General features: G+C 33.9%; 6 protein-coding genes across 6 annotated transcripts in view; all 6 read left to right on the top strand.

The window, feature by feature from the left end:
- The window catches only part of LOC102585101 (eukaryotic translation initiation factor 3 subunit A-like), a 7,896-nt gene extending 7,338 nt beyond the window's left edge, over positions 1 to 558 (top strand). The window contains exon 15 of the mRNA XM_015305979.1: positions 26 to 558. Coding sequence (XP_015161465.1) covers positions 26 to 252 — 227 coding nt within the window. The 3' untranslated portion in view covers positions 253 to 558. The remainder of the gene's footprint in view (positions 1 to 25) is intronic.
- A 2,017-nt stretch (positions 559 to 2,575) lies between these two features.
- Positions 2,576 to 3,347, top strand: LOC107059485 (putative late blight resistance protein homolog R1A-3). Its single transcript, XM_015306042.1, has 2 exons — positions 2,576 to 2,866; positions 2,922 to 3,347. Exons 1-2 carry the CDS (start codon positions 2,576 to 2,578, stop codon positions 3,345 to 3,347), a joined length of 717 nt encoding a protein of 238 aa, XP_015161528.1.
- Positions 3,348 to 3,562: 215 nt separating this feature from the next.
- On the top strand, positions 3,563 to 4,830 carry LOC107059484 (putative late blight resistance protein homolog R1A-3). The gene is made up of 2 exons (XM_015306041.1): positions 3,563 to 4,007; positions 4,088 to 4,830. The coding sequence occupies exons 1-2, from the start codon at positions 3,563 to 3,565 to the stop codon at positions 4,828 to 4,830; spliced, it is 1,188 nt and encodes a 395-aa protein (XP_015161527.1).
- Positions 4,831 to 6,894: 2,064 nt separating this feature from the next.
- Positions 6,895 to 16,108, top strand: LOC102584790 (UNC93-like protein 3). Its single transcript, XM_006340993.2, has 10 exons — positions 6,895 to 7,331; positions 7,658 to 7,821; positions 10,314 to 10,377; positions 10,452 to 10,565; positions 10,657 to 10,701; positions 10,787 to 11,037; positions 11,117 to 11,207; positions 13,984 to 14,096; positions 14,183 to 14,306; positions 15,777 to 16,108. The coding sequence occupies exons 1-10, from the start codon at positions 7,173 to 7,175 to the stop codon at positions 15,960 to 15,962; spliced, it is 1,311 nt and encodes a 436-aa protein (XP_006341055.1). The 5' UTR covers positions 6,895 to 7,172; the 3' UTR covers positions 15,963 to 16,108.
- A 1,943-nt stretch (positions 16,109 to 18,051) lies between these two features.
- On the top strand, positions 18,052 to 18,509 carry LOC102584461 (uncharacterized). Its single transcript, XM_006340992.2, has one exon. The coding sequence runs from the start codon at positions 18,087 to 18,089 to the stop codon at positions 18,474 to 18,476; it is 390 nt and encodes a 129-aa protein (XP_006341054.1). The 5' UTR covers positions 18,052 to 18,086; the 3' UTR covers positions 18,477 to 18,509.
- Positions 18,510 to 24,296: 5,787 nt separating this feature from the next.
- On the top strand, positions 24,297 to 26,427 carry LOC102585103 (LOB domain-containing protein 24-like). The gene is made up of 2 exons (XM_006341161.1): positions 24,297 to 24,668; positions 26,296 to 26,427. The coding sequence occupies exons 1-2, from the start codon at positions 24,297 to 24,299 to the stop codon at positions 26,425 to 26,427; spliced, it is 504 nt and encodes a 167-aa protein (XP_006341223.1).
- The last annotated feature ends 1,019 nt before the right edge of the window (positions 26,428 to 27,446 follow it).

Genomic DNA, 27,446 nt, shown 5'->3' with positions numbered 1-27,446 from the left:
CCCATCCCCCAGCAGCCCCCACCACCAGCAGCAGCTGCTGCTGCACCTGCTGCACCTGCTGCTGGGAAATACGTTCCTAGGCACTTGCGAGGGAATGTTGATGCTGCAGGCCAGGCTCCACCTCCTGAAACTGACAGGTGGGGTGGCACTGGAAGCAAGCCAGATGATAGACCATCATGGCGCGATGAACGAAAGCCCACATCATTTGGTAGTAGTGGCTCGAGGACCAGTTGGTCATCTTCTAGGCGGTGAATGAGGGTTAGTAACTGATGAGTCGTGCAGTGGCTTATACTCAAGTCTTGCATCCTCGGCATTTTGGTTCAAGAAATTCAATTTGTTGCATTTTACCTTAATATGTATCAGAGATTGGTTATGTGGGTATTATGAGCTCAAGAGTAGCAATTCTTGGCTAGGACATTTCCGACTGTATGGAGAGGGTTGAAATTTTCGTCAGGCGATTTGATCTTGATATACTTTTTGTCGTAGCAAATAACTACAGTTGCTGTTGTGTTCCAACTTCCTTTTTTCCTCAAGTATAAGACGTTGCCTACTTTATTCCCTGCTGGTTCCATGTTTTCCTCATCCTCATATATTTTTTCTTTGGCAATTACATTTTTGCGATAATAGTGAAAATAATACATTCCCAGGTCAAGTGTGTTTTTTCACTTTTGGACCAAATGTTGGAGAACCAAACCATTCTTTTTATTAGGTTGAAGTGTATTGTTAGGTATTAGTATAACATGTCACTATTGACAAATTACACGTGCAATATAAAGTTTAATACTTCTTATGTGAATCTGCTCAATTGACAAGAAGTTGCGTTGTCTTGCCTCGTTTAGTATTTTTTGAAAAAATAATGATTTATGAATGGTGGGTACTGACAGAGGTGGATTCATGATTTAAACTTAATGAGTTTTTTTAAGATTCTCAGAACTTGTTGTACTGTTAAAAGTATGGGTTCAAAATCTAAAATTTATTGAGATTTTAGTAATTTCTATGTGTATATTTGTACTTCGTTTTTCGAAGTCATAGATTCAGATGAACCCATAACCAAAAGGCCAAATCCGCCTCTGCACGGGTGCATTTTCCTTTTCATCCGTATGCTATGATTTATCAATTTTTTTAAAAAGAGGTCTTCATTGTTATGTAAATGGAATGGTGACATTAGTGATTAAATATTTACCTAACACTCAATGGTGTGGTTAATGAAGTAGGACGAGAATCATGAGTTTCAGGTTCAAATCATAGCAAGGCGAAAAACGCTAAGTGATTTCTTCTCATCTACCAAGGTCTCAGTATGCAAAGTTACTTGGTATCTGTGCTGGTGAGAGATAATAGGTACCTCGTGACATGCCCCAAGGCCCAAGCTGGTCTGAACACTACCGGTATTTAAAACAAGAAAATGCTAATACATTACATGATATCGATTTTGGATTATAGTTTGGGTGACAGAGATGAGCAGAGCTTAAATCATGATAAGTGTTTGGTTCTTCTTCTTCTTGTATTTTTACTAAATACTAGTCACAGTTTCTTGGGAGATTTCGTTTATGGGCTGATTTTTTCATTTTTGTTGTATAGGACAGAAGGGATGGACTTTAGTGTTGTTAACAATCTCTTGAAATGTCTGGATTGTTTAGACAGTCATGAAGACTCAACTCCTTCAACGAAGGATCAAATCCGGACCCTTAAAGCGGATTTAAGGCTTCTCAGGATTGTTGATGCATGTAGAAACTCTGGTGCAGAATGCAGAATCAGATTTTCAATCTCTTTATGTTAAGAGTATAGACGGAAACGTGCCTATCCACATGGCTCTACTGGTTTCTAATGCCTCGGAAAAGGTTAATGATTCGAAAGCAGAAGTTACACAAGTTTATGCAACTGTTTTAAGCTCAAAATGTTCTGATTCACATTTTTGTGACAAATTTGTGGTGGAATTTGCTGATTGTGTCCTGGAAAATCAATGGCCTTGTTGAGTACTTGATGTTTCTGAAAGATATTCCTGAGCAATATCCTGAGTTGGTAAAGTTGATCCTGATACACATTGCATTAATAGCCCATCCTGAGTTGGTAAAGAGGATCGAATTCAAATTCTTTATGAGGAAGTAGTGTTTCTGCAAGGCACCAGACGACTGTCGTTCTCTTGGAAGTGAATTAAATGTTTTTATCACACAAGGGAGGGTTACATTGTCGATGGTTGGATCACTTATTATGTCACTCAGTAATAAGGCATCGAACGAAGACATGCTGAACAAAATGGAGTTAGCCACTTCTGTTTATCTAGAAAGAACTAGAATCATGAAGAGAGTGGCAAGAGACATAGGCCTTTTCAATTCCTTTTTAGGAAATTTGAAAGAACTCCTCCTCCATAAAGCTGATCGCATTCCTTTTCCCAAACATCATGTTGCAAGAGTGCATGACGCGTTAGAGTATCTGAAGAAGAATCTCTGGGATGTTATCAAGCAGAACAATGAGCATCTGAAGGCACGTGTTATGCAAGAGGCCTATGAGGCGGAATATGCTATATATTGACTCATTTTTGGTTGGGGACCAAAACATCTGGTGTAGTGTGGTTGAGATGTCTGATGTTGTAGAACAACTTAAGGTGATTCAGGCAGAGTTCAGTGACATATCTAGAACATTAACATTTGAAACAATTTGTGATGTTCGAGTGGTTTCCACCTGTGAATTATCACGAACTAATGCTCCAACGTTCCACGATGATGTAGTGGTGGGTTTCACTGATGTGGTAGAGAATATCATTGATGGCCTTGCCAGAAGGATGACAGAGCGTGATGTGATTTCAATTGTTGGCATGCCTGGACTTGGCAAGACGACTACTGCAAAAAAAGTGTTCAATGATGAAAAGGTTCAATCACTTTGACAAATGTGCATGGTGTTATGTTTCTAAAGTATATAAAAAGAAAGAGTTGCTCTTGGAGATGTTGTCCCAAGTTCTCGAGGAAGTTGATGAAGTGACTAAGATGAAGGATGACGCGGATTTAGCTGAACTGTTGTGTAGAAAGTTAAAGAGGAAGAGGTACCTAATTGTCGTTGATGATCTTTGGGATATCAAGGCTTGGGATGACTTGCAGAGGTCATTTATAGACGATGACAATGGTAGTAGAATAATGGTCACAACTCAACTGCAAGGTTTGGCTTCATACATTGAATCTGATACGAAGCCTGACAATCATCCTACTCCTCTTCGGCATTTCAATGTTGAAGAAAGTTGGGAGTTATTACAGAAGAAGGTGTTTGCAACAGATTGCTGCCCCCGAAATCTAAAGGAACCTGGAATGCAAATTGCAGAATGTTGTCAAGGACTTCCTCTTGCTGTTACATGGTAGCTGGGCTTCTGGCTAAGACAGAAAAGAAAGAATCTTGGTGGAATGAAGTCGCGGAGAGCATAAGTACATATATTGTTGATGATCCCAATCAATGCTCAGTCATTTTGGAGTTGAGCTATAAGCATTTGCCTGATCATTTAAAACCATGCTTCCTTTAATTAGGTAAATTTCTAAAGCATCCTCACATATCTGTCAAGAAATTGGTACAGTTGTGGATGGCGGAAGAGTTTGTTCCACAAATAGATGGCAAGAGCTTTGAGGATGTAGCAGAGGACTACTTAACGGACTTGATAGGAAGAAGCCTGGTAATGGTTGCTAAAAAGAGATCGAATGGCTCCGTTAAAGTCTGTCATGTTCATGATCTGTTGCTTGAATATTGCAAGAGAAAAGCTGAAGAAGAGAACTTTTTTGAGCTTATATATAAGGAGGACAAGCACACTCTTTGTGATGATCTAGACGATATTTTGGAGTCAACATACTCTCTATCTCCTGAAGAACTGTATACCAGACATACTCAACGTAGGTTATGCATCTATTCACAAAGGGAGAGTTTTCTTGTCAAGTCTAGGCCATCAGGACCACAGCTTCGTTCTTTGTTGTTCTTTGACATTAATGACAAATCCTTGACAAAACCATATGATATCTCTCCTATATGTCTCGGTTTTAGATTACTTCGCGTGTTGGATTTGGGATGCATTAATGTTGGAAACTCTTGTACCTTGAAACATTTCTTCTGAAAGCCTTGAGAGGTGAAGTTTGTTTGCCATACACACTTTCAAGACTGAGACATCTTCATGTCGATGCACGTGCTGTTTTTGGCTGTGATGGATGGAATTTGATTCAACTAGAAAACCTGCAAACCATTTCCACTCCGGCCCTCATCTATAACAAAGATCATGCCATGGATCCTAATGAGGTAATGAGAAGGTTACCTAATCTTCGGAAATTGAGATGCATATCAGTTGACTCGGAGGACTGCTGTCATTTTCCATCACTGGAGTGTGTGAGTCGACTTGAATCACTCAAGATATTACACTATGGTCAGTCATTTTCTTCTTGTAAGTTCAACTTCCCCTCAAATCTCAAAAGACTGACATTGCCAAAGTTTCAGCTACCATGGACTGAAATTTCAAGAATTGGTAGCTTACCACACCTTGAGGTTCTCAAACTACTTGCCCGAGCCTTTGAGGGTGTGCAATGGGACATGAAAGACGGAGAGTTCCTGAAACTAAGATTCTTGAAGTTAGACTCTTTGAACATTGAACAATGGAACATCTCATCTGATTGCTTACCTTCCCTTGAGCATCTTGTTCTGCAAAGTTGTAAGAAACTTAAGGAGTTCCCTTCATGCTTAGGCGATGTTTCAACGCTACACAGTGTTGAGCTACACTGGTGCAGCCGTTCTTCTGTGAACTCGATTATCTCAATTCAAGAAGATGAGGGGTTCAAGGTCCATGTATACCCTCGAGAATTCGATTCCTGATCATCTCCTAAGGGCCATAGTGACTAAGGTTTGGACTTTGAAGCTTTCATTTCTTTTTGCCAATTGATTTGTACCTTTATATAGTTTATAGTTTAAGTTTTGTACACGTCGATGTAAATAACTGTTTACACTCTCAAGTCATCTAAAGGATATTTACAATAAATACAGATGACCTGATGGTGTAAAATTGTTTGAACTGACGATGCCTATTACATGAACTCTATAGTTTATTGATTACTCCTTCCTTGATTCCCTTTCACCCCACAAGTCTACTAGTATACAAGATATCATAAATGGATATCCTTGATTTCATATAATCATATTGTGTTGTTTACTTAAATAATTGAATTGCTTTTCATTCTCACTAATAAAAAGGGCTTTAAATGGACATAATGGTCGAAACACATCTGAACTATCACTTTTTTACGAGTTTTACACTCTAATTGAGTAGATGGTGACAGTTCTGGTAGGAAAAGGAACAACTGATAGTTGGCCTTATTGGTTTCAAGGTGTATTTTAATACATAGATGATGATAGTTCCAGTAGAAAAATGGAACAACTGATAGTTGAGATGTGAAACTTGCGAAAAATGATAGTATTAACTCAATACTTCTTGTTTTCAACATTGATTTTTAAGGATTTCACTAACGACCTGATTTGTATATCTAGTTAATTTAAATAGAAATAAATTGGTTTTTATTTGTTGATGCAGGCTATTATTCTCCTTAGTTAAGCATTGTCTCGCTTTCTGGACATGCTTGGTGGTAGTTTGGAGCACCGTATCTGCTTTTGCTTTCATACCACTAGTATTACTAGTACTATTCTTAGGGAGACGAAACGCTTCCTACTAAAAGTAACTCTGCAAACAAGGCTCGAATCCGAAACCTATGAGTACTTACCATTTCGTTAAATCTTTGATAGTCTGTAACAAATAATTATCAAATTGTTGTGTATAAGTACTATTTTTTCAATTTTAGAGAGACACTTCTCTATTCTAACTGGGAATAAATTTAATTTCTGTTTTTGGAGCTATTCATTAAAAAATTTCTAGGCCAGCAAATAATTTAAAAGCTAATTAGATATAATTTTTAAAACTATATTTGATAATATGAAAATTTCATTATAATATTCATGAATATTATAAGTGCTTTTTAATTAATAGCTTCATTAGCAGTTCAAATAGCCTTTGGCTTATTAGTAAAAATTTATCAGGGTTAATACCTCAGATAGTCACTCAACTATCCACTTTTACCTCAGAAAGTCACTCAACTTTTAATTTTCACTAAAAAGTCACCATGTGAGTGACCATATGAGGTATTAACCCCATTTATCATGCAATGATAAGTACATGTTTTTATCTTAAATTATGACTTAATTTTGTAAAGACAATAAAGTATTATTTGATATAAATATTAAGTGCCAATAAAACTTTATCCAACATGTAGTGTAGTACTTCTACTATTTTACTTTCTTCGTCGTAGTTTAACTCGACGATGAATTCAGAATTTAATTTTTATGAGTTTAATCTTTAAAATTGAATCTATTGTATTTTATATGTGTTTGAATCTACTTTTTATTTCTAATAAACTTTCACATATAAATGTTTCACATGGAAAATACTCAATTCAGATGAACCTATCGCTAAATAGTTGCATCTTCACTGCTTAACACAACATTTAATAAAGAAAAAAAGACTTATTTTAGTTTTGAACATAATTTTTTTTTTGCATAATATTACGCACTCAAATTTGGTCTCAATTGATAATTTATTATTTTAATTTTGAAAATGTACATCTAAACACTTTAACTTAATTTCAAATGACAACAAAACATTTCAATTTATTCCTATTATATCTCGTGTATATCTTACGCTGATATAATACATAAGTGATTATTTTGTAAGTTAGAGTGTTCGATTGGCACGTAAAAAATCGGGTATCAGTAATCATGGTTCATGTGCTAATTTTTTATTCCTAAAAGTTGCTTTACTTTAAATAAAAATCAAATCTTTTTGTCTGTTTCTATGGAAAAAAAAAGAATCTTGATTTGTCCAAAAATTAAAAAAATATTATACTAAAAATTTCTCAACAAACATTAATCTATGGCCGCTGAAGTTTTGTTATTGTCATATTCATCAGTTCTCTTCAGTAGCTTAAGCTTTTTCTATATGTACTTTTCTTTATAGTTCCTTTTGCCGGCAAATGGTGTCACTCAATTTCTCTTTCTTTTGACAAAAAAAAGATTTTTTTTTTGTATATATATATTTGTGTACATAAATTTGTTGGTGGGTTGTGGTTATTTTGTTGTAAGTTTGTTGATCTTGATATTTTTTTGGTTTGTCAATGGCTATGGATGAGGAAGCACCCCTTGTTGTTGAAATTTCGAAAAATGAGAACTCAATTGTGAATCATGAAAGGGATGTTTATATTCTGAGCTCTGCTTTTTTGTTGATTTTTTTGGCTTATGGGGCTGCTCAGAATCTTGAAAGCACTATCAATACAGTAAGGTTTTTGTGTATTATCTATTTTTAATGAAGTCTTTGGGGTTATTTAGTGTTGAATTGTGATTTTGGATAGAGTTTGTTTGGCTCTTATAAGCTCCCATTTGGCTATAGTTTTTGAAATTTGAGTTTTTGTTGTGATTTTTTGAATTTGAAGTTGTGTTTGGAAGTGTATTTTAATTGGAAAAAGTTTGAAGTTTTGTGAGTGGAAGCCCCAAAAAGTGATCAGAGTTTAAAGATTAAATTTTCAAAATCTATGGCCAATTGCGAGCTTAGACGAAGTGATACTGTGATAGTGAGTTTGAGTTTTTCTTTTTTGTGTTTCAGGAAGGAAATTTAGGGACCATTTCACTGGGGATATTGTATTTGTCATTTATGTTCTGCTCAATATTTGCTTCATTGGTGGTTCGGAAGCTTGGGTCGAAGAATGCTTTGATCCTTGGCACTACTGGCTATTGGTTGTTTGTTGCTGCCAATTTGATGCCTAATTGGTATGAGTTATCTTATGTTTAGTGCATTTTGCTTTTCCAAGATTAAATCTTTGACCAATAGGGAAGGATTAGGATTTAGGCTATTGAGTTGGTAGTGATCGAATTTTATGAAGTGAGTTGTGATTGTAGTTCTTTTGTAATTGGATTTGCGTTTAACAATGTTTGTGTGCTTATGGATCCTTAATGTGAGTGGAGATAGGAATCTTGTACTCCATTGGAATAAATATAGAGGTCTATCAGATTTCATATTTCTCCTAGTGAGGTTGTGGCATTAGCCACAAAGAAGTTTATTGAAGTAATTACAGAGCTACCTCTACCTCTCAGCGGGTGTGTCATGTCCTGTCTAATCACCTCTCCCCAGTACTACTTCGACCTACCTCTACCTCTCCTCAGATCCATATTGCCAACCTCCCGCACTTCCTCATTGGGGCATCTGGACATCTTCTCTTCACATACCCGAACCATCTCAGTCTCACCTCTCTCATCTTGTCTACCACGGGGCCCACTCCCACCTTGTCCAGAATATCTGCATTCCTAATCTTTTTCATCTTCTGAATGTGCGGGTTCTTGACCGTCCAATACTCTGCCCCATACAACATAGCTGGTTTAACAATCACTTTATGAAAATTAGGTTATGCCAGAAAGACAAACTGCAAGACCATAGAAGCCAGCCAAACCTATGTTATAGTCGTCCTTTTGATGTTAATAGAATTAGTAACAGCATTATCAGGGCAAACTTGCCATCAATCTTTATGCACATTCTTGTCAAGGAAGGACTATTGCTTAGTCACATCGGAATTCTCCTCTCCTAGGTAATGCCAGAAAGACAAACTGGAAGACCATAGAAACATAGAGTCAGACTCTGGAAGAAAATGAAGAAATGCTTGAGGATGAATCTGTTTTGCTCATTGGTTAACTGAATATGATAACTGAAGCCCCTAAAACAGTTAACAGTAGCAACGTCTGCTTGCTCTATCAGAGATGGCGATGCCCTCTAGTCTCTAGTCAGTTATTGTGAATGCTTGTTTTTACAAAGCAGTCCATAAACAACAGACTACAGATGTCTCTACTTGATAGTAGTCCTAATGCATTATAGTGTAGTTAAAGCTTGAATCTTCTCCATCGCTGTGGCTGGACTTATTTAGTGGCTTATTCAAATATTCATCGTTTTCTGTTGTGGCTGCAACAAATGGGCTGTAAAGGAGTTTATTGAGTTGGGTATGATGCTCGATAGATGTGTGTATCCCTGGAAGACTATGATGACTTTTAGTTGGCTCTGGATAACTCTGCTGTTCCTCCTTACCTTTCACTTGAAGAAATCATCAGAACCAAGTTGGGAGCTGTTTTGTTGTTCCATAACAATTAAAGTCAATGTTCCTTATCAAAAAAGAAAAGGAACTAAAGTCAATATTATTTAAATGGGTAGTATCTGTATTGCATCTTTGAGATTTCTTGAACAATTCTATCTTGATCTTAGAACTCAGAGTGTTGTATGACTAAAGTTTTTCCATTGATAGCTCTAAGATTTAATTTCCTAGGGGAAATTTTCTATGACTTCTTTTCCCTCAAGTTTAGTTCGAATCAGGCATAGAGCCTTCTTTTCTTTACTTATGTACCAGACAAAAGATATGCTTGGTTCATGTGGTCCAAAGTGACAACATTTAACATGATTTGATGCACTGTTAGACAACTATTTCTTCTATTTGAGACATAGAAGCAGCGACTAAGTCGTGTTCTGAAAATGAATGTTTCAGGATAATAGACATAGCATCCTACAATTACTCTTGCCTTTCTTCATTTCTCATAAATTTAATTTGGGAGCTTGGTACTTTGGAAAATACTAATTTCCAAGGGCAGTGAAGGTGCTAGGTGAATCATATGCTTACATCTGGGACTTAATGGTACATTAGTCTGGTTGCACTTCCAGTATAGATTTTACTTTCCGTAAATTCTTCTCTTTTCATGTATATTCCTGTATTTTTACCATGAGACGCGAGTTCTCTTGATTTTCTAGGATATGACTAAGTTATACTTTATTTGAAAAGATATAAATGAGCTATAGACTATGTATATCTTATTTTGGGCTCGTAATGGGCCTAATGCTAAGGAAATTAGTCAATGACCTTTAACATTCCTCATAAATGATCAGAACATTTTTAAAAGTTCACTCATCTTGATTTTACAATATGAGTTTAATTCTTGCCTCATTCCTGTGAGATTTTAAAATATAATTATTCAAAATTAATTATGTTAAAATTGTGTTTCAGTTATTTGGCACGTACTTATCTTTCCTGCATCAAACATAGATATAAATTTAGTCCATTTACACAATTTTCCTGTTTTCCTTTTCTACTACCCATCTTTTATGGATTATGCTTTCTTTCTTAATGCTAACACTTTGGAAGGTTTTGGGTGTTTTTTTTTCTTGATACATGTTTGTTTAGGATGTTCGTGAATTTCAATTGTCAGCAACTGATTAAATTATCTTGTAGGTATACCATGGTCCCAGCTTCTTTATACCTTGGTTTTGCTGCCTCCATAATATGGGTTGGGCAGGTATGACTTTCTTTTAGGAGTTGAACTTTGTTTTTGGCTTCAGCAATAACCTTAATCTTGTCATTTGTGGTTAGGGAACATATCTTACTTCCGCAGCACGCAGTCATGCAAATGATCATATCTTAAATGAAGCAGTTATAATTGGTAAATTCAATGGTGTATTCTGGGGAATATTTGCAAGTCATCAGGTACCTTTTATGAACTTTGCAAGTAAAGCTTCTTAATATATATTTCTACTCACATGATATTTCCATGCACATAACTTTCATCATCCTGCAGTTTGTCGGAAATCTTATCACTCTTGCTTTGATGAGAGACGAAGAGGTAAGCATCTACTGAGATTAAATGCTCAACTGTTGAAGATCTTTTTTGTCTTTCACTAAGATTTGCTAGTTTTCTGATGCTACAGGGAGGAAGCACTAGTGGAACAACTGTACTTTTCTTGGTTTTTGTTTGTACCGTAACCCTTGGTGCCGTTTTGATGTGCTTCTTAAGTAAGAGAGCTGGTAAAGAGGAGGCAAGACAGCAAGACTCCTCCGCTAGTTCCGTTTCTTCTGTGGCAACTTTGCTCAAGTCTATCATTACCCTTTTACAAGACATAAGAATGCTTTTGATCATCCCTCTTATTGCATATTCAGGTTTACAACAAGCATTTGTATGGTAAATGATGCTTCTAATAGTTCATTATAGTAGAGTTTGGAGCTTCTTCTGCTGTATTTTGATTTACAATGTGTTTCAGGGCTGAATTCACAAAGTATATCGTTCAGCCTACGATGGGAGAGAGTGGTGTTGGTGGTGCAATGGCCGTATATGGGGTTTTTGATGCGATTGTAAGTATGCAAAATCAGTAATAGACTAATTCAACCGCTTCATTTTTTTGTTAAGTAAGGATTTTATTTAAAGAGTACCAACAAGCTACTAATTTTCTCTGGTAACACCAAAGATACGCCCATTATGCTAAAGAAAATTTCCCTGCATTGTCTTGAAAATCTGCAATGCAAGGGAAGATGTTCAGTGGTTTCCTATGAATTGCAGAAATAGCATTTGCTACACAAGGAAAAATCTCTCCTTAATTTGATCTGTATTTGACAAACATCCCTAGCTGCTAGCCAACCAAAAGAAGCTGCTTTCACAGGTGATTTGGTTTCCCAAATCATCTTCCAGGCCAGTGAGGGACTAAACTGTTGCAACAACATTTTGTAGCAGTTATTAACCGAGAATACCTTATCCTTACTGTTAACCCAAACTAACCTGTCTGCTCTGTCTTGTTCTATTGAACATGAATTCAATTGTTGTAGGTAGTAGTTGGCAAAAACTGTCTATTTCCCAATCATTTAGATTTCTTCTAAAAGTAACACTCCATTCAGTTGCTGAATTAAATTCTACAAGATAACCCTCTTTATTCAAAGCACTGTTGAACAAGACCGGAAACCTGCTTTTGAAGCTCTCATTTCCACACCAAGTGTCCATCCAAAATCTAATCCTCCTACCATTTCCCACCTCTAATCTAGTGACCGGTAGAAATTCATCCCATCAATCACTAATCATCTTCCAGATTTCCCCACAGCTTTTCAATTGTGAAGGATTTTGTAACTTTGCACCATATATAGCATCCAAAACTTGCTGCCAAATCTCATCACTTTCCTTACTATATCTCTAGAGCCATTAAAAAAGTATTTTATTATGCATTTTCAGATTCCTTACCCGCAGTCCACCATCCTTTTTTTCTTTAGTAACTGTTTGCCTCTTGATCAGATGAGTCCTTTTTCAGTTTGAGTTCCCAACCCATTGGAAGTTTCTCCTTATAGAGTCTAATTTCCTTTCAACTGTTGTAGTCATACTGAATTAAGAGATATTGTATGTAGGAATCCCATCCAAGGTACTGTTAGTAAGAATCGACCAGCTCCCAAAAGATAGGTATTGCTTTTTCCATGGAGTGAGCTTATTCTTGCACCTATCAACAACCCCCTGCCAAATGCTTCTGCCCTTTCTTTTTGCCCCTAAAGGCAGCCCATAACGAGTCATAGGTTGACTCGTTTTGGAGTTTGACTGTGTTTCTTTGAGCAAACTGCTTTTACTCTTTATGGTACTGGATGGCATGCTATTGACATGTTTGCCACCGTTGTGGTATGTTCTTCAGTCTTCTATGAGGAAACTAGAGCAGTAAATTTGTCCTTTTCACATTCTCTTTTGTTGTGTTTCTAGTCTTTTGTACGCCTTTAATTATAATTTTTTGTTGCATTTTTATTTATACTAAGGTAGTTATAGTAATGAATGTACTACGGTCTGAGAGAGTAATTGATAATCTTGAGGGATAGAAGCGTAGTGGCGTTGGATTGAAAACTAACCCAAGTAACAGATCATCCATTAAATAGTCATTGCAAACAATCTACTCTAGCTGTATTTTAGGTGCATTTAAGTCATTAAGATACAAAGATCTTGTGTCTGGGAAATATATAACTACTGTATAGTGCTAATTGGTGGCAAATTATGTTGTAATCAAAGTGCAATTTATTATCTATTATGTTTGATAGAATTTTAACTAGAATACTGTTCTTGAGTTACTTTGTATTGAGAGTAAAAACTGATGTGGATGACAGAGAGCTTTTACTTAAGTGCAACTAATATCTTGTTACAATTATTCCCTATATAGTATTAGTTTTCTCAGCGTGACTGAAGGAACTGTGTAAATCAATTATTCACGTGAGCCCAGTGAATATAAAAAGAAGAGTCAAAGAGCGTTTGCTCATGTTCGTAAACATTGAAAAATCTTCAAATATTATTATAACAGTTCAATGACAACTTATTTGGACGATTAGTAAGTAACTTTAATATGACTATGATCGCACAACATAGCCATTTCTGTTCCTTCCCTTGTGAAAACATCCTACATAACTGTAAACATGTTCTCTCTTAAACTTATGAAGAAATCACATTAGTTTAAACTGTATATACAGAAAATAATAACATGACTAATATAAAGGCACAATACATGTTTTCTATTAAATCGACCTTTGCTAATCGAGAGAAAGTGTAGGTACTCTAGATTGTGGCAGCTCCAGATATATACTTTTCCATTAACACAATTACAGGAAGTTCTGAACTCATACATAATCTTGATACCTGCCTGAATTTTACTGTGTCTGGAATAAAAATTATTCATATTTAGGTATACTGCCCGAGTATGGAGATTTTCCCACGACTGATAAAATTATTTACCTATCAAAAAAAAAGAAGAAATTTAGAACTTAAGACAAAAAATGACCCTAATCCAATGGATTGACATACTACCTCTGCAATGTTTGCTGCATTGGTTTTGGTTGCTCACTAATTTTATCTAGTTTGTCATAAAACTATACAGTTTTTAGATATTCTATCATAGCTATATTTTGTAATGCTTTCAAATAGGTTTATGCAAATCTTAGACATTACTTATTACAGTAAGCTTTTTCAAATTTACTTCAAAATTTGTAACTCTGCATGCACATTCTCTATAGAACTGTGGGTTTGTTAGATTTGATAGTAGTACCCAGGCAGAATTTGAACTTATCTGATATAATGCTGTGATAGTTATTCTATTGTATCATTGGGTGGTCATTGTCTCAGTGTTCTCTAGTGGCTGGTCATTTCACCTTTGGTCTCTCATCTATCTCAATAATTGTCTCGGGTGGAGCTTTAGTTCAGGGTGCTGTATTGGTATGGATTCTACTGGCTCACAGGTTTGCTTCGTGTAATGTTCCCTTGTTACTTTTTGGAAGAAGTTGACACTGGTACTTGAAATCTTATTGTACTTCCTCTATTGTAGTGTGACTGCTGGAGCTCTCGGCATACTATATCCACTTCTCGTTGCAGCCTTGTGGGGCATAGGTGATGGAGTCTTGAATACCCAGCTAAGTGCATTGCTCGGGATACTCTTCAAGGATGATCTGGTACTAATTTGCCAACTTTTCCCTACATTTGTCTTCTCTGAAAATAGTACAAAATAATACTTAGGGTGGTTGATAAAAGTTGAAAAGCCTTTACCATCATAGTACAAAATTGTATGATTCCCTCTAACCGCGTTTTTAAGTTTTCCGCTGATTCAAAGCTATAAGGATCCATATGAAATTAAAAGTGGTCATGAGAATAATGCGGACGACAAATAAAGATAGCTGTTATAAGTCGCTGTGCTAAGTTACATAGACTAGACTGCCCAGGGGCCAGGGTGAGTTCTTCCATCAAAGAAATTCAAATCTCATAGTCATCACCGAAGAATTCATGCATAACATTGAGTGGCAAAAGGTTGCCGGTGGTGTTTAAGCTTCAATCACCTGAAATGCTAGTCGACATAAAAACTATAGGGAAGGAAGGTGGCCTGGACATTGTCTTTATGGGGATTCAAAATCTTGTTAACTGATATAGGTCTTGATTTTGGCAGACCAGGAAAAGACGTGATGATCCCTTCTATTTTTCTTTCATTTTAATTATGTAGAAACTAGTACAAAAATGGCTTAGACAGTGTGGCAAGGCATGTTCTGACTAGGTCAAGTGAAGTAGGTTAGAAAGATCGTGACCCCGACCTCGACCCCTTGTTAAATGCAGACGTGTCTGAAGGCTCTACTGCTGAAGCATATTGTTTACTTTATTGTAGATATGATAAAGTACTGGTCAAGTTGTTGCCATGTGGCTAGGAGGTCACCTGTTCAAGCCGTGGAAATAGTAGGGTAAGACTGCATACAATAAACCCTTGTGGTTCGGCCCTTCCCTAGACCCCATGCATAGCGGGAGCTTTAAGTGCATCGAGTTTTTTCTGTAGATATAATTAAGTAAATAATGCTGTGCTCTCACTACTAGCTTAAGCTTTTATAGGACATATTTATACAATTCAACACGATATCAAAGTAGAGAAAGGTATTGGGTTCGAGTCTCGCTGCCACTAGTTATAAAAAGCATTTCCATGTACTTGGCCATGAAAAAAGAACCGGGTGAAGACATAATTAAGTAAATACACATTTAGAGAGAGCACACTATGAGTTGAATAAATAATTAAGTAAATCTAAGTGTGCTCTCTCTAACAACTTAAGTTTTTAGATGAGATGATCATACGGTTCAATATGTTAAATGGAGGTAAAAAAAACATGATCTTACATTTGGCGTTTAGCAATGATATATGCTTGAATGTAGTTTAATGGAAATCTCCTCAAATAGAGAAACATAATGTGTTCACCATAAATTCTCATTTAAGGTTTACCCAAACAAAATGGTATAAACATCACTGTTGTTCAAGATTCATGTTAATAATGTGCTGAATTCTATCTAGAGGCGTCTTATTCCGTTCTGTTACTTCAAATATTATGCCAGTCTTTCGTTGGATGATCGTTTTCTTTACACTGAACATCTAATCATTTGGTGCTTAACAGGAAGGAGCATTTGCCCAACTTAAGCTTTGGCAGAGCTTTGCAATTGCCATAGTCTTTTTCCTCGCCCCCTACATCTCGTTGCAGACAATGCTAGTGATTATGTTCGTTGCCCTTTGCTTCTCCGCTCTTGGTTTTCTTTTCTTAACTCTTAAAGTAGAAAGAGCATTCTCGTATCGAGCTGCCTAAGGCGATGCCAACGAGACATTGTCTTGTATCGGCTATGCTATCGTCTAGTTCTGCTGTGTTTATAATACATCTTGTATTTAGATTTGGACCTGCCCTGTGCAGTGTTTTCTGTTCAATTGAGTTCTTAAGAAATCCGTTTCACACTATCTTTTCTCTTTTATATTCTTTCCTTGTTTCAGTTGAATTATACTCCTTCTGGTGCAATTTGTTTATCTGGGTTTTGACTCGGCACGGAGTTTAGATAAAAACTTGATATCTAAATGAAGAAATATATAGGAGTGGTATCTTTTATCTATTGAGTTTTGAATTATGAGTTGCAAATTTCTCAATTATATAAAGGGAGAAAAAAAGGCATAATATATAAACATGACCTTTAACTTGACGTCAGCTAACAACTATGATCTTTAACTTTGAGTGTGCACAAGTAGGCACTTAAACTTGTATAAAATTGAACAAATAGACACATGACACTTACATGGCAATTTTGTGTCCTACATGGCGTACTACGTGTATTATGCCACGTAGGACACCTGTCTACTTGTTCAATTTTGTACTTGTACACACTCAAAGTTGGATGGCATAGTTGTCTGCTGAAGCCAAGTTAAGGGTCATCTTCATAATACCTAAATGTGCCTTATAGACATTTAAAGTTGTATAAAGTTAATCAAGTAGACTCACATATTTTAACGTGACACTTTATGTGACAATTTGCATCCTATGTATATTATGTCATGTAGAATGTATTACTTGTTTAATTTTATACAAATTTACGTATCTATTTGTGTATATCAAGCTAATTATGCCCAAAAAAGTAAACATCAATTTCCATCCAACCTGTAATCACATTGAGTTAATGGAAGTGGCATTGTATCATAATGATGATTATCATTATCATCATAGTAATTATTATTGTCACTGTCATTATTTCATTATCATTATTTTCTTTATCTTTAATTTCATTATATTCTCATTGTTTCTGTGCTATGTAATGAAGGAAAAAAAAAACACCTATATTGATGGTCAAAGTGCAATATAAGTGTCATGTTGAGCACTTAATTTTTTAAAATCATATTTATATTAAAATTATGAAATAATTATCATATTTTTCTCACCAAACCCATACCAAATAAAATAAAATAATATAATGCCATGTCCACGTTGTCCACCAAAAATAACAGTTCTTTATAGTTGCTACCATCTCCTTTATTATCTCACCAAACTATCAAAAGATTAACTTCATCTTGTTATATATAGTCTATACATATAGAGTTAGTCAACCAATTAAATATCCATCCATTATTACCATTAACCATATATTTAATTTAAATACTAAATTTTTTTTTCCCCCTTATATCAATCTTGCACTATTTGACTAATTCCTACCATATAGATATTAGATAACTTTGTTTACGAATATTTGGGACAGATTTTTTTAAAACAATCTAGTGTTTTTATCTCCATTTGAATTTGAATCTGATACCTCATGTCTCTCATTTTTCAACCCTACAACTTTTGATATTGGATCTTCCAAATCATTACCCTAGAAGATTCATACTCAATTTTTTTTATCCTTCGAGAAAATGAATTCATTAAAGTAGAATCAATAAGAATTGATCGTTAGTACCACTTTTTATAAATAACTTCTTAATAATATAAAAATTCTTTTACACAATCACTATATAGGTATAATAAGTTAAACTCTAACAATTTGATATTTGATCGAGAGTTGCTCAGTTGGTTCGGAACCCTCTCTCCTTCCCTTGTCGTGAAGTATCGAATCTCATCCCCCCCTCCCCCCCCCCCCCCCCCCCCCCCCCCCCCCCCCCCCACCCAACACACAAAAAAGGAAGTTATCTAACAACAACTAAACGACTTGAAAGTTGAAACCATGTTGTGCATTATATCATTTCCAAAGTAGTTAAGGGTTAGGTCCATCTTTCCCATAACACCACCAACCAACAAAATATCCTTTTTCTTATTAAATTATTATTATTATTATTATTATTATTATTATACCAATATTTGATTTGACCAATTAATAAACATATACTAAAACCTCATTATATTCATTCATCTCTTACCAAAAAAAAAAAAAACTTCATTTTTCTTGAAGGAAAAAAAAACATGAACTTCACTTTCTTGAACTCAATTCTTGAAAGAGTGTCATTAAGGCTACCATTACTATACTATGCAGCAACATGGACAACTATTTTGACGATAATCGTAGCTGTGGCATCATTTTCTCCAGAATTTGCCTTTGTTTCTGCGATAACACCTTCTTCTTCCTTCTCTCAAGCTTGTCATCATCATCATAATCGTAACGAAAATGGATATGTAAGAATACCATTGGATCTTCCATTAGAGGTTTTTTGTTTCCCTTCTCAAGTTTTTAAAAGATCTCAAATGGATTTAATTGTTCCTCCTATTTTTGCTGCTACTATTGTGGCTGTATCTGCTTATGTTGTTAAAGCTTTTGCTTTATGGGAAGTTGATGATCAACATAATCAATTTTGACTTTTTAGTTTTTGTGTAATATTACCAATTATTATCTCAGAAAGTTATCTTTCTTTTTTATTTCAATTTTTTCACTAAAGAAAGTGGACGTTCTCATGAGATAATAAGTATTAGTTTAGCGATTATATGAGAAATTAACTTTATTATGTAGTCGATCTCTAGTTTCTAATTTCCTGTTTTCTTTGGATGATGATGTTTGTTCATTGGAATTTTTGGGTATTATAGGTTCGATATCGATGAGTAAAATTTTGATGAAGATCTTGTAGAACATTAGCAATTTTTTGATATCAGGTGTAACGATTTATGTTTTGAAACGAAGCCAGAAATTCTAATTAGGGAATTAAAAACACTATGTTAAAAGGTATATTTCTTCATTTATATATAGAAAATTTGATAAATTATTATAAGTATACAAAAAGTAAAAATAAAAATAAAATTAACCTAGGTAGTACAATTTTATTCAATTGAACTTTCTTCTTAAATTTGAAATAGTGTAATTTATCTTGAAATTAAATATTGTAGCTTATTGTAAATAAAATAAAAACAAACAGATTTGTTCTTCCTTTAGAATAGGTCCGATCCATTCATTTTTTTACTCACTTTTTTTCGACCTTTTTTTCTATGATGAGACATTCAATATGATATTTATCCTTCACGCACAAAGTAGAATATCTTACTTGCCTACGTGGCATTCTTAAAATTCAGAAATTTACTTTTATATATTTTTTTTATATTTAGGTTCTTTACCCTTATTTTATATTTACCTTTAAATTCGTTTCTTCAACTCGCGTGTTCCTTCTGATTGTTGTATCACTTCGGTTGCATCTCTTTAGGAACTATCTATAAAATCTAGACAAATCATATCCGTTATTGTATTTTCTTCTTCGTGACAAGTTTCATCTCTAATTTCTGCGGTACTTCGTCAATTTCTTGGAAGTCTACCTTGGATCTTCATTAAAAAATAATAATGAAACAAAACTATCATTTCCTTGTAGTTTTTTCCTCCATTCAACATGTCAAAAGAAAAATTATTTCAATTGCTCAATTCTTAAACAACTGATCACAACCATGATAATATTTTGGTTCGTACCTACTTCTTTTTGTGGGCTTTTTCCTTATGTCATCACTTTGTCTGCAACTTACGTTAGTATTTTATTCAAGGGAAAAGGTAGAAGTACCTCCTTAGACTATGACCCAAATCTTAGAGACACACCTTAACTAAACTAAGGTCCTATTACCTCCTCGAACTCATTTTTTTGTAATTTTGTACACCTTTTTTGGCTTACGTGGCATCCAAATATCTCCCACGCGCCTCAACTGCGTGGAGTCACGGGGTGTGCCACATAAGCCAAAAGGTGTACAATATTATATATAAAATGAGTTCAGGGGGTAATAGGACCTTAATTTAGTTAATGTATGTCTCTGAGATTTCGTTCATAGTCTAGGGGAGTACTTGTGCCTTCTCCCTTTCATTCAATGATCTATACAAAATTTATCTTTTATGAATTTTTATTGAATTAATTTTGTGGTTTTGGTTATGAAAACTTTTTAAGCATTCTTGACGGAATCAGAATTAAGGAAGAGACAACAAAGAGAGAATAAATTTCACCACAATTTGATAAGGTACTTCTACCCATCACAACCCATCGAAAAAATCACAATCCTTCAATTTGAAAATGTGTTTTCTTTTAATATATTTTATAATATAAAATTAAATATTTTGTAGGATTTGGGCTAAGCCTTTTGATATTAGTAATACTTATCTATAGTATGAAATATAGAATATGTGCTAAATTGGGTGTTAAGAAGAAGAATTGAAAACTTTGAAAATTTGTGGTTTAAAAATGTAAGAAAACACTTCTATTTATAGCCAACAAAGGGTAGTATGAACAAGTTCTTATTGTGTCTTATCAGAAAAGTCACAACCCTTCAAAAAAGTTAAAAGTCTTTGGTAAAGTCTTTTTTTTTCAAAACATGTCTTGCTTGTTAATAATATAATAATTACAAGAGAGGGGGACATAAGGCCTAACACCTCTTCACACAGGGGAAAAGTCATAATCCTTCGAAAAAGTCACAACTCTTTGGAAAAGTAAAAATCCTTCGAAAAAATCAGAACTCTTTGGAAAAGTCATAACCCTTTAGAAAAGTCACAATCCTTAAATGTGATCTTTTAATATATTTTATATTATAATATAAATAAGTATAAAATATGTACTAAATTGGGTGTTTTAAGAAGAAGAAAAGAATAGAAAACTTAAAAATTCGTAGTTTAAAAATGTGAGGAACTCCCCTATTTATAGTCAAGAAAGATAGTACAGGCATGTGCTTATTGTGCCTTATTAGAAAAGACACAACTCTTCTGAAAAGTCACAACTCTTTAGAAAGTCACAACTCATCGAAAAAGTGACAACTCTCAAGAAAAGTCACAACCTTTTATAATAGTCGCAACCATTCTGAATAGTCACAAATCTTTGAAAGTTCACAACTCATCGGAGATAAAGTCACAACTTTTTGAAAAGTCACAAGCTTTTGAAAAAGTCTCAACCCTTTAATGTGAAATGGTGTATACTTTAATAGATTCTATGATATAAATATTTAAATAAATATAATATAATATAAAAGATATACTAAATTGGTTGTTTTTAAGTTGGAGGTATTATAATAATTTAATATTCAAGTTAGGGAGTTCATGCTTTTAAGCTAGTATAGATAGATAGATCGATACAGTAAAATCTCACTAAATTAATACTTGATAAATTAATAATATCTCTAAGATAATTTTTCCTCCGATCCCGACTTGGGCCAATGGAAACAATTACTTAGTTCGATAAGATAATAAGATAATATATTTTCAGAAGACCCTTATATAAATATATAGTCCCATTAATATTTTAAATTAATAATTCTTTAAAGTACAAATATCTAAAACAATTTAGTAAAATGTGATTCTTTTGTGTTTTAATTTTTTGTGAAATTTTAAATCTAGTTGAAATTCATCTCTAACTTTTCTTATAGCATCCAAAAGTCCCGATGTTGTTTTTTCGAACCGCACTACAAAATTGTGAAAAGTTCTAGATATAATAAATGTTTTCTTACGTATAGCTGGTTTCAAAGGTATTATATCATCCACAATTTCATAATCAACATTGTTTTTTATGGTATTCATAATTTCTTCTAAGTTTTAGACCTCTGAATCTATGTATCATTTTCACCTGGAAAATCCAATAGGTTATTAACGTCAATTTTATTGCAGTAACCGAGATCATTAATCGTGACATCAAGTTCATGAATAACATTTTCACAAGTGGGGGCTAACATGCAAGTCCACGAACCCAAAATGAACCATTGACCCTTCAAGGCTCTCTATACGGACCGTTTAGGGGTCCACGACCCTTTTAGGAAAGGTGGCCAACCGTCTAGGGCTGCCAGGGTTGGGGTCACCTGGACGGGACTCTAGACGGACCGTGGTGGCTTGCACGGTCCGTTTAGGGGTCCGTACAAGTCACCCATCAGTTTTTAAGTTTTAGGTTAATTTTAAACAATCATATCTCTAAAAAAATAATGAATCGGGTGACCCATGACCTATCAGATTAAAGGACTTTGAGTCTTCTTTTCAACACCACCAAGTTTGCCTCATTTCACGTTCAGAGTAAAAAGTTATGCTCGTTTCAGTGAAGCCCTATCGAGCAGGTGTAGCTCCACGACCAGCTATACAACCCTTAAAGTGTTTCACGGATCGTGAAGCTGTAAACGGTCCGTGAAACCTCCATTTTAAGGCACCTTGACAGTTTTAAAAGCTGAATCATTTTTGTCTTTCCCCTACGCGTTTGGTACTTAAACTACATCGTTTAACCCATATTTTAAGCCTAAACCACAATGTTTTACACCTAAGTAAGGGCTTAGAAAGTGATAATCAATTATTTTACGTTCATTAACACTTCAAGACATTAGAACAAGGTTCCAAGAGCAAAAAATCTAGGGTTCAAGCTTTCTTCGAGTTTCATCGATTTCGCCAAAGAAATTTGTTCTTCCAGGTATGTAAGGCTATCATAGTGTTGTACTAGTTCGTCCTCATGCCCTACATCTACTTTCAAATCAGTAAAAGAGTAATCTAGGATTTTATACTTAGATTTGAGTATTCTTGAGATGAGTTGATTTGAGTTCTTGAGTTCCTGATTGTTTTTGAAATTCTATTCCTAATTATTAAATTTCCATATTGTTATTGAGATCCTTGAGTTGATTCGTTCATGCTTATATTTCAACATGAGCCCTATTTTGAGTTATAAATCTTGTAAATCTTTTAAAGCCAACGTTCGTGTTGTAAACTGAGTTTTTGAGGAAGAAAAAAAGAGTTTGAGAAAGAGTAAAGGGAACTAAGTATTTCCCAAATGTTTCATTTTTACATGAAGAAAAAGAATATTTTTTTGAAAAGTTAAAAGAGTTTTCAGAAAGATTGAGTACAGAGCAGTTACCTCTTAAAAAGCCTCTTTTGAGTAATTATCCTAATCCATAATGTATTTTTACATTGAACTTTAAGAAACCTTGTTTTCTAGATGAGCAATGATTTTAAGAGATATTTCGGAGCAGTTACCTATTTTAAGAGTATAGTTTGAGAAATGATCTCAAACCAGTGAAAGAATATGTTTTATACATTTGAGCAAGAGTATATATTATTGTGAGTAGTATTGAGTACTGATATAGGGGAGAGTTCAGAAAACTCATATCCCCCATAAATCATGTCTTGCCAACATGGGTACAAGATCATGAATCCTTAGTGCCTTTGGGTAGAGTTTAGTGGATCCACTTAGTTGAGAGGTTCTATATTCCGGCACAATGTAGGATAGTTCTGGCAATGTGGACAACACATTGTATCATCACGTAGCTCATAGTGATGGTTGTTAGTTAGAGAATCTCCCAATAGACTTAATGTGTATTTTTATATATCACTTATTATGTTGAGTTCAGAAATGAGTAAGTATTTTGTAAACCTTTAAATGATTTAATTCCTTTAATTCTTTACATTCAACTTGAGTATAGCTTTTATCTAATGCAACTCTTTCATTCAGTTATTTCACTTCAACTATACTACATATTCGTACATTCAAATGTACTGATGTCATTCGACCTACATTTTTTTATGATGCAGAAACATGTGTTCATAATTATCAACATGCGCTTTGTTGAGATCACTCTACACTCCAGCTAGCTTTTGGTGAGCCTTCTTGTATTCTAGAGGACTTCACATTACTTTCAGTTTAGTTTTTTTTAGGCGTCATGGGTCTTGTCGCGACACCTATCTTAAACATTAGAGTCTTCATAGATAGATAGAGTTGAAGAGTCTTTCATAATTTACTTTTCCTTGAGATGTTTTTGCAAACTATTATACTTATGTTATTGAGTATTTTATAAATAGTTTGAGTTGAGTATTTACTTTGAGTTTAAATGTTAAAAATTCTATTTTAAGCCCATTACGAATAAGTATTTCACTAAGTAGTCAGTCAAACCAATAATTCGCTTGGGAATTTTAAACGGTTCTCGAGTGCCAGCCATGTCCAAGGTGTAGGCTCGAGGCGCGATATCTAGTCAACCAAATATGAATATATTACTAGCATGAAGGATTTCTTTCCAAAAAACTAAAACATATCACTTACTTTTAAAGAAAAACAGTCAAGTCTATTAAATATTTTATTAAATGTCAAATCAGATTATTTCTTATACAATCCAATTAGTCAACTCAATTTTTTTTTAAGAGAGACAATTATAAGAAAAAAACTTCTCTCAGTAATTATTTAGGAGTACTTCTCAATTTTTGTGACAAAGATGAATGATGTAGATGCAAGGGGTAAATGTGCACCATGTAAGTACCAAAACAACATATGTGATGAGAATTGTCCATTAGCTCCATTTTTTCCTTCCAACAAAGTTGATGAATTTGATAAAGTTATTCGACTTTACAGCATAGACACTCTCATAAATATGCTTAATTCTGTTACTGCTAATGAGAAAAAGGCAAAAATGGCTGAAACCCTAATTTTAGAGGCTAAGATTAGGTATGAAAATCCTGTGTACGGGAGCCTTGCTGTTATAGAAAAATTGAATTTAGAAATTGAAGAAACTCAGAAGGAGCTTGACTTGGTACAAAAAACAAATGCATTTTACAAAGAATTGAGTGAAAGATCATCCTTGAACAAGGTATGTTTTTTTTTAAAAATTTTAATTTGATTTTCTTTATATTTATTATTTTTTGTCTATGCTTTTGTCCTAGGAGTGTGCACTATTCGGATTAAACCGAATAATCAAACCAAACCAAATCAAATCGAATTTTTATTTGGATTGGTTTTTTGGTTTTTCAGATTGGTTTTGGATTAATAAATTACTTTGTTTGGTTTTTTGGTTTGGTTTCGGATTTTAAAAAAATAAAAACCGAAAAAACCGAATTATATATATATATAATGTTTAGGTTTAGAATTAAGTTGGAGTTTAACCACTTTTGTTCCTTTTTGGTTATTGCCTTCATGATGATTACATTATATTTTATGTTTGAATTACATCTATAATAGGTATACTTATAAGTATTGTGTTTTAAGTTTTATTTATGATTTATATTAGAAAGAATATTTAAGGGATTAAATATTATTACTTTGGTTATATATGTTATTAATTATTGACATAACCGAATAACCAAATCAAAAAAAGCCGAATCGAATAGAGGAAAACCAAACCAAATCAAACCAAATTTATTTTGGATCGGATTGGGTTACACTTTTACAAAACTAAAACCAAAAATCCAAACAGAATAGTGCAAAACCAAACCGAAAAACCGAATGCACACCCCTATTTTGTTCTATTGTATTCGATGTTTATTTTCGAAATTATCAATTAAAGTATATTATACATCACTTGCTCTTTGTGAGATCTTTTGTTTTTATATTTATCAATTAGTTGTCTAATCATGATTGAGTGATATGTGTTTTCACTTTAAATTGTTATGATTAAATTATTTGATTTAATATCAATATCTCTTTCGGGTAAGTACTTTTTTTGGTAATTAATCAAAGAGCTTTACAAAAAAAAAACTAATAGATTTGGACAGTCCGCCCCAAGCCTTGCTCAAGCACCTTATCCAGGGGTGGAGGCAGCCGAACCCCTCGGTGAAAAATATTATTATTTATACATGGTTAAAATTATTTTTTAGGTATGTATAATATATGTCGAACCTCCTTCCACTAGTTCGTGTGTTTACTTCTCAGATTTTGAACCCCCTTATTAAAATTTTTGACTCCACCACTGACCTTAGCCATCAATAGGCATTAGTACCTTATATAAGTTTAATCTATCATATTTAGGGATATACATTAAGATTATGTACTCTTCTTGCTAGTGTAGGTTGACATGATTCTTTCTCATGTACTGTTTGTCCTTACACTGGCAGCATAAGATCATTGAAAAACAAGATCTTTATGTATATTATGTATATTTGGCAGCATAATATACATAAATTTATTAATATGTTATCTAATCATGATTGAATGATATGTATTTTCCCTTTAGCATTTAATTTTTATGATTAAATTAGTTTATTTTATATAAATATCTTGTTAAGTTAAGTACTTACTTATCACTATATCACAATTTTTCTTAGCCTACAATACAATGCGCCAATCCGAAAAATGCACACGGTCGCATACACAAAGTCATATATAAGTTTATGTATTTTTTTACACATAAAAGAATTAAATTAAAATTTTCACGTAGAAGAATCTATTTTCTTAGGTAAAAGATTAATTTGTTGATTATGCAATTATTTCATTTTGTGCAGAAAAATGAAGAAATCTCTACAAGCAGCACACAAAGCCTTCAAGAGTACATGTCTAACTTAACTTTGGAAGAAGCTATGAGCATTACTGAACATCCTATCATTCAAGATGTGAAAAAGGATCATAATTTCTGAAGATTATGATTTTAAAAAAGTTAGTTCTGGTGACGTAGAACGATATCTTATAAATTTTATTGATGCTCATGTCCTAGTATTGAACATTACAATCTCATTGTGTTTTTATTTAATTAGTTTCTCCTCATGTGCATTGCACGTATATGTTGAGCTATTGGTACACTATTTTAAAAAAAATATCATCAATATTATTAAATCAAGTCTTTGAGTTTATAATGTTTATATATGAAAAACATTAGAATAACATACATATTCTTGCGACTATTATCAATATGGATCATCATATAATGACTTAGTTTGATAATGATTGTATATATATTATGCATTAATCGTAGCAAGGGAGATATTTGGAGCACTAGCAATATCTTGTCAGGTGCCACCAAAAGTACTATTACTATTTGAATCACATAATGACTTTTTTAAGCTTAACAAAAAACTAGTGTTTGGCTATAGAATTGTAAACATTTATGAAAACATATATTTGTAAAAGGCATAAATCATAATATATGACCATTAACTTGATTTCAACTGGCAACTATGATCTTTAACATTATCAGTGCATAAGTAGGTCGAATATCATTCTTTTCACCCTTTTTCAAGTTGGCGGAAATGATTGAATGTAAGCCTCGATTGTTCCTAAAATATCGAAATGGGAGTTTTGACAAAGATTTGGTGAAGATGTCTATAATTTTATAAGATGGGGGAATATATAGAGTTGTCAATGCTCCAATTTCAACCTTCCCACGAACAAAGTGACAGTCGATCCCTATATGCTTTGTGCGGGCATGAAATACTAAATTTATGATTATGTAAAGTGCATTTTTTTTGTCACAAAAGAGTTGTGGTGGTTCATGTAATAATTCAATTCCAACATCTCGTATTAGAAGGTAATTCATATTAGTCTTGTCGATGTACTTGTCATTGACCTATATTCTGCTTCAGCCTTATCTTGAAACTGTTGGTTGCATTTTTGATGATCAAGAAATACAATTAGCTCCTAGATATATACAACGAAAAAG

The sequence above is a fragment of the Solanum tuberosum genome, unplaced genomic scaffold, assembly GCF_000226075.1.
Source record: "Solanum tuberosum cultivar DM 1-3 516 R44 unplaced genomic scaffold, SolTub_3.0 scf00021, whole genome shotgun sequence".
NCBI classification, from domain to species: domain Eukaryota; kingdom Viridiplantae; phylum Streptophyta; class Magnoliopsida; order Solanales; family Solanaceae; genus Solanum; species Solanum tuberosum.
Note: the sequence above shows the minus strand (reverse complement) of the source record. Positions and strands in the feature narration are given on the sequence as shown.

What these genes read in the sequence shown, in the direction of transcription:
- LOC107059485 (XM_015306042.1), top strand. Translation starts at nt 2,576, where the DNA reads ATGTCTGATGTTGTAGAACAACTTAAGGTGATTCAGGCAGAGTTCAGT. An exon ending in AAGTGTTCAATGATGAAAAG is followed by an intron (nt 2,867 to 2,921) that starts GTTCAATCACTT and finishes GTATATAAAAAG; the next exon opens with AAAGAGTTGCTCTTGGAGAT.
- LOC107059484 (XM_015306041.1), top strand. Translation starts at nt 3,563, where the DNA reads ATGGCGGAAGAGTTTGTTCCACAAATAGATGGCAAGAGCTTTGAGGAT. An exon ending in TATCTCTCCTATATGTCTCG is followed by an intron (nt 4,008 to 4,087) that starts GTTTTAGATTAC and finishes TTCTTCTGAAAG; the next exon opens with CCTTGAGAGGTGAAGTTTGT.
- LOC102584790 (XM_006340993.2), top strand. Translation starts at nt 7,173, where the DNA reads ATGGCTATGGATGAGGAAGCACCCCTTGTTGTTGAAATTTCGAAAAAT. An exon ending in GCCAATTTGATGCCTAATTG is followed by an intron (nt 7,822 to 10,313) that starts GTATGAGTTATC and finishes ATTATCTTGTAG; the next exon opens with GTATACCATGGTCCCAGCTT. An exon ending in TTACAACAAGCATTTGTATG is followed by an intron (nt 11,038 to 11,116) that starts GTAAATGATGCT and finishes AATGTGTTTCAG; the next exon opens with GGCTGAATTCACAAAGTATA.
- LOC102584461 (XM_006340992.2), top strand. Translation starts at nt 18,087, where the DNA reads ATGAACTTCACTTTCTTGAACTCAATTCTTGAAAGAGTGTCATTAAGG.
- LOC102585103 (XM_006341161.1), top strand. Translation starts at nt 24,297, where the DNA reads ATGAATGATGTAGATGCAAGGGGTAAATGTGCACCATGTAAGTACCAA. An exon ending in AAAGATCATCCTTGAACAAG is followed by an intron (nt 24,669 to 26,295) that starts GTATGTTTTTTT and finishes CATTTTGTGCAG; the next exon opens with AAAAATGAAGAAATCTCTAC.